Source organism: Ophidiomyces ophidiicola (assembly GCF_022830035.1).
Source record: "Ophidiomyces ophidiicola strain CBS 122913 chromosome Unknown scaffold_25, whole genome shotgun sequence".
Lineage (NCBI taxonomy): Eukaryota > Fungi > Ascomycota > Eurotiomycetes > Onygenales > Onygenaceae > Ophidiomyces > Ophidiomyces ophidiicola.
Window position 1 is genome coordinate 1 of NW_026054665.1, and position 6955 is coordinate 6955.

Here is a 6955-nt window from a genome sequence, read left to right on the forward strand (position 1 = left end):
GGCGTGAGCAGCCCACGCTAACATCTAATATATTTCGTATACGCCGTCTCCAGGCGACCGTATCTGTTTTTATCTTAGTAAGACAATTTGAAGAAAGAAAAGTAGGCTTTTGCTCGAACATCGTTCGTCAAGGCATATATCGAAATGCGGGACATAACAGTCTCTTCGCCGGCTGAATCCCCAATCCCATTGGAGCAGAACATCGTATAGCAGTACGCCGCGAGCCGGAATCCAAAAAAAAAAAAGGAAAAAGAAAAAGAACTCCTATGCCTCAGCGGTGTCCAGACTGCCCTTGCCCGTGGTCGACGCAGTCGCACCAGGACCCTTCTGGTGCCGTAGCTTTTCTTCGAACCGCTCGAACTCCTTCATAGCCACCTCTTCCTCCTCGTCCAGGACTTGCGTGACGCTCTTGACCTCCTCGATCTATGCACACATAAAAGCATCGTCGTCAGCGCTCGACATCCAATAAAAACGCCTACCCAAACGGAGGCCGACGCCGCACAGGCCCAGACAGACAGACAGACAGACAGACAAACAGCAAAAAAGAAAGAAAAAGAACAGTGATTCGGTTGGAACTTACATAATGCATCAGCATCGACTCGATACCATTCTTCAGCGTCACCGTGCTCGAATCACACGTCCGGCACGCCCCACGCAGCTTCAGCATCACCGTCCCATCCTTGAACCCGCGGAACTCAATATCGCCGCCGTCCTCCTGGATGGCCGGCCGGATCCTGGTCTCCAGGAGCTCGTTGATCATGCCCACCACCTCCTCATCCGCCTCGTCATACTCCGGCGCCGTCTCCGTGGCCGCCGCCGCCCCGCCGCCGCCTTCTTCTTTTTCCGCTGCCACAGCGACGCTGCTGACTAGCTGCTCGCCCGACGTCACCGCCTCCGTGATGAGACTGAACACCTCGGGCTTGATGTGCGCCCAGTTCGCGTCGCCGGCCTTGGTGATGGTGATGAAGTCCGGGCCGTAGAACACCGACGACACGCCGTCGACGTTGAGCAGCCGGGCCGCCAGCGGAGAGGGATGCGGCGCGCTGAGGGTCGAGCGCGGCGAGAGGTATTCGAGGAACGGGGAGGGGAAGTCTTCTGGGAGAACGGGGTGGTTGGGTATAAATTTCAGAGCCTTTATCGAGATATTAGCATCGAGCGTTTTAAGAATATAATCCCCTCCGTCCACCCTGCCCTAGATCGCTGCCTCTTCGTGATATAAATAGCTCGCTCAAACGGGAACAGAACTCACGTCCGCATTTGGAGTGGTTTCCGTCTGGATGAAGATGGACCTGTTGTTGGACGGCGCATTGGCCAGGACCTGCGCTGTCGCGGGCTGGTGCTGTCCCAAGAGCGTCGGCCGGTGCCGCGACGGGGACGACGTAATCACTGGAATCCTGGAAGCTCGACTCGATGCAGCCCGGGAGCTTGGTATCATCATCCACCGCGGCAGCGACGCCGACGACGACCGCGACGACGAAGAAGCAAAGACTCCACCGGGCCCCTGAAACCGCGCAATCGCTCTGGGAACAGAGCCAGATATCGTCCTCGTGGCCATAGCTGTGAACTGGTCGAAGCACTGGTTGATCCGCCAATGGCTTGTTGCGTATTTTGAAGGCAAAACAGCTTGAGTTGAATGAAGCAGCAACATTTTTTTTGCTTGGGTCCTGACGTAATTAGTAATGCGAGTCGGATTCAAGCGTAAGAGAGGCAGGGCTATTTTAGCCGGGACCGGGCCCGGCTATTCTTGCCGGCTCTGCTACCCAGTCTCCGGCAGGCCACGCGCGCGCCCTACGAACTTGCGGGGAACCATAGCGACCAACGAGGAGGTGCAGATGATTATATAAAAGAGTTCTTGCCTGCCGGCGGGCCATGCAGGCCCTCCAAGGGCGACGATCCAGCCCGGCCTATTTATAGAGGAGAAGGAGAACAACCAAACAGGAAATCCACTCGAGACCTTGCCCAAAAAAAATAAAAAATAAAAATAAAAATGAAACTCAAAATGCAGATCAATCATGCCACCCGTCGCCAGGGAACGGAAATAGACCATCCGAAACGAGAAAAAAAATAAAAATTGATGCACGGTCGAATAGTGAGTAGACGCCAAAATCACACAAGCAAGACAATCATTTTTGTAGACGCCTAAATCTCCCGGAACTAAACAGCGTTATCATCACGGAGAGAACTTCAGATACGAGAGCAATAATAAGAGGGGTTTGTGTCAAAGTCGTTGTGTTCAAAAAGAGGTGGGAGCATTCACAAGGTGGCGGCGGTGGATATTTCCCCTCTTGCCGCCAATTCGCTCTGGCTGCTGTGACCGGATATATATCGAGGGAGGAAATAATAAGCGTAATATTATAAAAAAAAAAAAAAAACGGCGGTTCATCAAGTGTAATATAGGACCGTATCCAAATCTATGAACATGTGGGGTTGGGGGGGATATAATATATCAACATTATCATCATTAAATCGTGAGCCTGGGTTTCGCATCAGTTTCGTCGCCAGACGAAGCGCTTATACTTGGTATCATGCCCGCCACCGATGACAGCGGAGGGTTCCACGGTCAAGCTCCGACTGTATAATTCCTGGTCTCAAGTCAATTTTCAATGCTGATATAGGCTTGGGAGGCGTTTTGGAGAAGAAATGAGGGAGAAAAAAAAAAGAAAAGTGAACTCACCTCCTCATCACCGGTGAACCTCGCTTCGAGAAGCAGGCGGCGCACCGTTTCATTAGCGCTGAACGTCGGGAAGGGCGTCCGTTGGCTCTGCTGGACTCCAAGAATGACATCGCCCATGACCTCAAACTTGCGCCAGTTGATGCGATCGCCGATGAGGGTCCGGTTGCCCTCCTCGGCCGACACCAGGTCGCGCAGATGAAGCGGGAGGAAGGGGATTCGTTCGGTGAAGGTGTTCTCCCAGGCCAGTCGATAAGCGAAATGGCTCTTTTGGGTGCCCATTAATATAACTAAACTCATCAAATGCTTTTGGGCAGACTGCGAGACGAGCTCTCGCGTCTGTGCTAATCGGTAGATCGGAGTTCCGTTAAGCCCCGCAATTATAGCTCCAAGGGAGTTGTAATTATGCATTTGGCGTAGGTGCTAGAAGCGACGTTAGCGAGACGGTCGGATACATACTTGCAGAATCGAGGCAGGATGTATTACTGACCCATGCGACATTAACAAATTTTTCTAATGCCTGAGCCCTATGTTTTGCTTTATCTCTGAGTAAAACCATACTCGCAACAAAGTACGCGAGATGGTTGAACCCCTTAATCATTCTATTGACGTTCTCCAAATGGCTGGACGGCTTTTCCTTGTTTTCGGAGCTGGTTCCCACATGCCGAACCAGTTCTCGCGGCGTGAAGGAGCTATACATGACCCAGTCTATCCGGGTGATCTCTCGCGCGAAATCCTCGTCCGGCGTTTCGATGAAGATCCGCCATTGTGATTTGCCAAGGGAGTGTCGAGGTAGTATCTCAAGCCGCCGTGCCTCGCGCTGTGCGACTTCCGTGGTCATTAGTGTTTTTAACGACTGGCTAGAAATGCTTCCGCATCTATTTATTGTTGATGAATTCGAAGGGTTAGAGCACTGAGACGAATGGTCGACGTTTTCCTCATTCAGGTCTATCGTCGCCACGGACAGGGCCATCTCGTCCGCGCTCTGGGAAATGGAGGTCGTAGGGGAGCTCTGATCAGATATATCTAAAAATGTTTCCAAGTTGTCGCATTCACTCTTTTCTGTTATAAAAGCCCACGCAATATCATCATCCTCAACAAATTTTTCAAGATAGGAGCTCATCTCCTTCGCGGCGAAGGCAAATACCATGTGTTTTTCGAGGTCAGCGATAAAGGTCGTAAGCCGTTTGCGGGTCTTTGCATCGGCAAAATCCCCGGGGTATTCAGACACCCACTGCGCCAGAACATTAAGAATAGATAATTGATCCGCATATCGTTTTAAACGTGGTGCATCGCTGGTATTGATCTTTTCAAATCGCGCAATAATCGACATCAAAAGCCGGCCAGGCACGGCAAATTTTCGATACAGGCACAAAAAGACGGGTAGAAACTTCGCATCTTGCTTCGTCTGAGGCATGGACAGGAGTCGATCCACCAGCTCGCCAAATGTGAAACCACGCTCTTCTACCTTCCCCTTCACAGTCTTGTTCAGACTGACCGGGCTAGCCAGCGGGTTGGGCGAATCGTCTCCCTCGTCCTCCATGTCCAGAAACGAATTGAAGGCGTTGGAGCTGGCGCTGTGTCTCCACTGCGACGGGAATTTCGGGGGCGGAGCGAGGCGGGGGGGCGAGGACTCTTCGGGCACAGGGTCGACGGTGACAGCAGAGGCACGAGTTATCCGACTCCCCGGAGGTGTCCTTGGTGGAACAGGGTGCGAGTTGCTGCGACCATATCTTGCACCATGGACGTTGACAGCCAGAGTCGGATCAAGTCCGTCGGCGTAAGGATCAGCGGGGGTGGTGAGGTGGGAGCTCTTGGGGATTTCGGATTGGGCTCGTGTGTGGTGACGGCTCGAATAAACGTTTTGGCGAGGTGGGACGGTGCTGTAAGTGGATCGGGTCTTTGAGGGGGAGTGCTTTTTCTTAAACGCTACATCTGGGGAAGCGGACGACCAAGGTCAGCAGTGGGCTTCTTGAGCGATCGTCACCGACAGAAAGAAAAAAATTCAGAGACAGGGCAAGGCAGGGCAGGGCAGGGCAGGGCAGGTCGATGGCCCGAGACGCGAGCTCGATACGCACGATCAAGGCTTCGGTCTCGAGACAGCCAGGGCGACAGGGGCCGCCACGACACAGGACCGTGGGCAATAACACACGGCACGATAAGAGATGGTACTGCTGGGGGTGGAGAAAGCGAGAGGGCGGGCTAGTGCAGCTGGCGGGCAGGGGGTTAAATAAACAAACGGGAAGCGAAACTCCGCACTGCAGACCCGGCCGGCCTGCGACCGCGGAAATTAAGCCACAAGCGACGACGACTCGGCGGCGGGAGAACGGTGCCTGGCCAGCAGCGAACGCAAAACGGGGCACGGAAAAGGGTTTTAGCAAACGTGGTGGTGCTGGGGGCGGGCAGGCAGGGTAGGGCAGGCCCGCAGACCGTGGAAATAGTGACAATGACAATAACAATAATAGCGTGGAAGACACGACGCCCCGGCCAGACGCGCAGCGACGAGGGCCAAGTGGAGACGGCCACACGACAATTAAGGCGATGGATGGGAAATAATAATAGTTATCCTTACCCGACGAACGCACAATAATCGCGCGCAACACGGTCGAGATGCACTTCTTGTGCGACTCCTTGACGCGGATGGACGTCTGGATGGCGTCGGTGCCGGCCAGTAGCCGGTTCGCCTGCTCGAGCACGGCCGGGTCGTGCTGGGACGAGTGTCGCGGCGTGTCGCACTTGCAGGCCACAACCAGAAACGGGATATTACTGGATCTCCGCAGGGCGCCTATATAGGTCCGGGATCTCGCGTCAGTCTTGTTTAGTCTTTCGCGCCAGCAGCAACACCACCCCCCGGCCGGTTCAAGCGTGGGTGTGGAGAGGTGCGTTCGACTGGGGTCAGAGAGGAGAGACACAGAAATAAAACATGCAGAACGGCAGTCTGAGGAATCAGGACAGCTTGCTTGCTTGTCTGCTCGCTGGCGCTCGAGCCTAAGCCGAGCCCCCGACACGCAACAAAGTGAGGCTGATTCGCCACGACAAGACCAGCCAGGCGTGTTCCTGCAGGACGCACACAGATAGAGCAGCAAAAAACGAGTGTGCTAATTAACCATGTACTCACCGATGAGCTCGGAGAGCTGGGTCAGGCTGCTGGGGTCGGCGGAGTCGAACAGGGCGAGCACGCCGTCGATGGGCGGCAGGGCCTGCTCGCCCAGCGCGCGCGGCCAAGTGATGCGGCCCGTATCGTCGATGTCGATTTTGTGGATGCCAATCTCCAGCACGCGCACCAGGTAGATGGTGCCGTCCAGCGACATCTTCTTGACGGATGAGCGCGCAATCGGTGTCTGCTTCAGGTCCAGCGCGTACTTGACGAACGTCGACTTGCCGACACCGCGTGTGCCGACCACCGCCATGTTGACCTGCGGCAGGCGGAGTTTGGGCGTGGGCGTGGGCGGCGGCGGCATGGTCACCTAGATATATAAATCACGCACGTCAGAACAACGGGCTCCATTCTCATCATCGTCACTGGGCGAGCCGGACAGCATGTAGACACGTAGAAGGATAAAGAAAACAGCGCATTGGGGTCCAACAGAAAAGAAAAAAAAAAAAAGCCTCCTCCGCGCGCCCGGGGAGAAGGTTTTATTTTTTTCCCTTTTAGGAATCTCAGGTCTCTTGCACGTACCAGCGGCGGCGCAGCGGCATTAGGGTTTCGGTCGGGAGTCTCGTCAGAAGGGGACAGGGGACGGCGCTCGTCAATCTGCGCAATCGCGACATCGGGCTGTTTCGAGGCCCGGACGTGACGGGGCAGTTCCCCCGCGGGCGCGGAGTACGTGCGGGCGGGCAGCGTTGGGCGGGAGGGCGCGGGCGCGGGCGTGGGCGTTTGGGTGTTCTGGTGGTGCTCTGCAACGACGACGACGCGGGCGCCGGCGGACTTGTTGCGGAGGTGGTGAAGCTGTTGGTCGGCCATGGCGAGCGCACCGGCGGCGCTTTATGGCTGCTTGTGACGGGCGACGGGGGCGGGAGGGGAGGGAAGAGAGCCCGTTCGCTGAGTGACGCGGAGTGAGACACGAGCGGCGGCCGCCTGGAGCATGCTGGTGTGTTGCGGGTGGGCGAGCTGTGTGTGTCTGTGTGGGTGTGCTGCAGATGGATGTGCTGCATGCACTCTGTAGCTTAACTAGCTAGTTAGTTGGTTAACTAACTAACTAACTACCTGGCTGCCTACCCAACCTACCTACAGTCTCGAAAGCCAGCGCGCGCGTTTCAGCTTCGGCGGAGTGCAGCAGCCAC

At 55.4% G+C, this 6955-nt stretch overlaps 2 protein-coding genes across 2 annotated transcripts; both read right to left on the minus strand.

Annotated features, from left to right (window-relative positions):
• Positions 1-264: 264 nt before the first annotated feature.
• On the minus strand, positions 265-1555 carry LOZ57_005201 (uncharacterized protein; the record flags this gene model as incomplete). Its single annotated transcript, XM_049254232.1, has 3 exons — positions 265-423; positions 581-1192; positions 1250-1555. The coding sequence occupies 3 exons, from the start codon at positions 1553-1555 to the stop codon at positions 265-267; spliced, it is 1077 nt and encodes a 358-aa protein (XP_049106702.1).
• Positions 1556-2486: 931 nt separating this feature from the next.
• LOZ57_005202 (uncharacterized protein) lies at positions 2487-6635 on the minus strand (the record flags this gene model as incomplete). The annotated part of the gene is made up of 6 exons (XM_049254233.1): positions 2487-2582; positions 2675-3094; positions 3162-4606; positions 5244-5456; positions 5790-6138; positions 6351-6635. The coding sequence occupies 6 exons, from the start codon at positions 6633-6635 to the stop codon at positions 2487-2489; spliced, it is 2808 nt and encodes a 935-aa protein (XP_049106703.1).
• Positions 6636-6955: the final 320 nt, after the last annotated feature.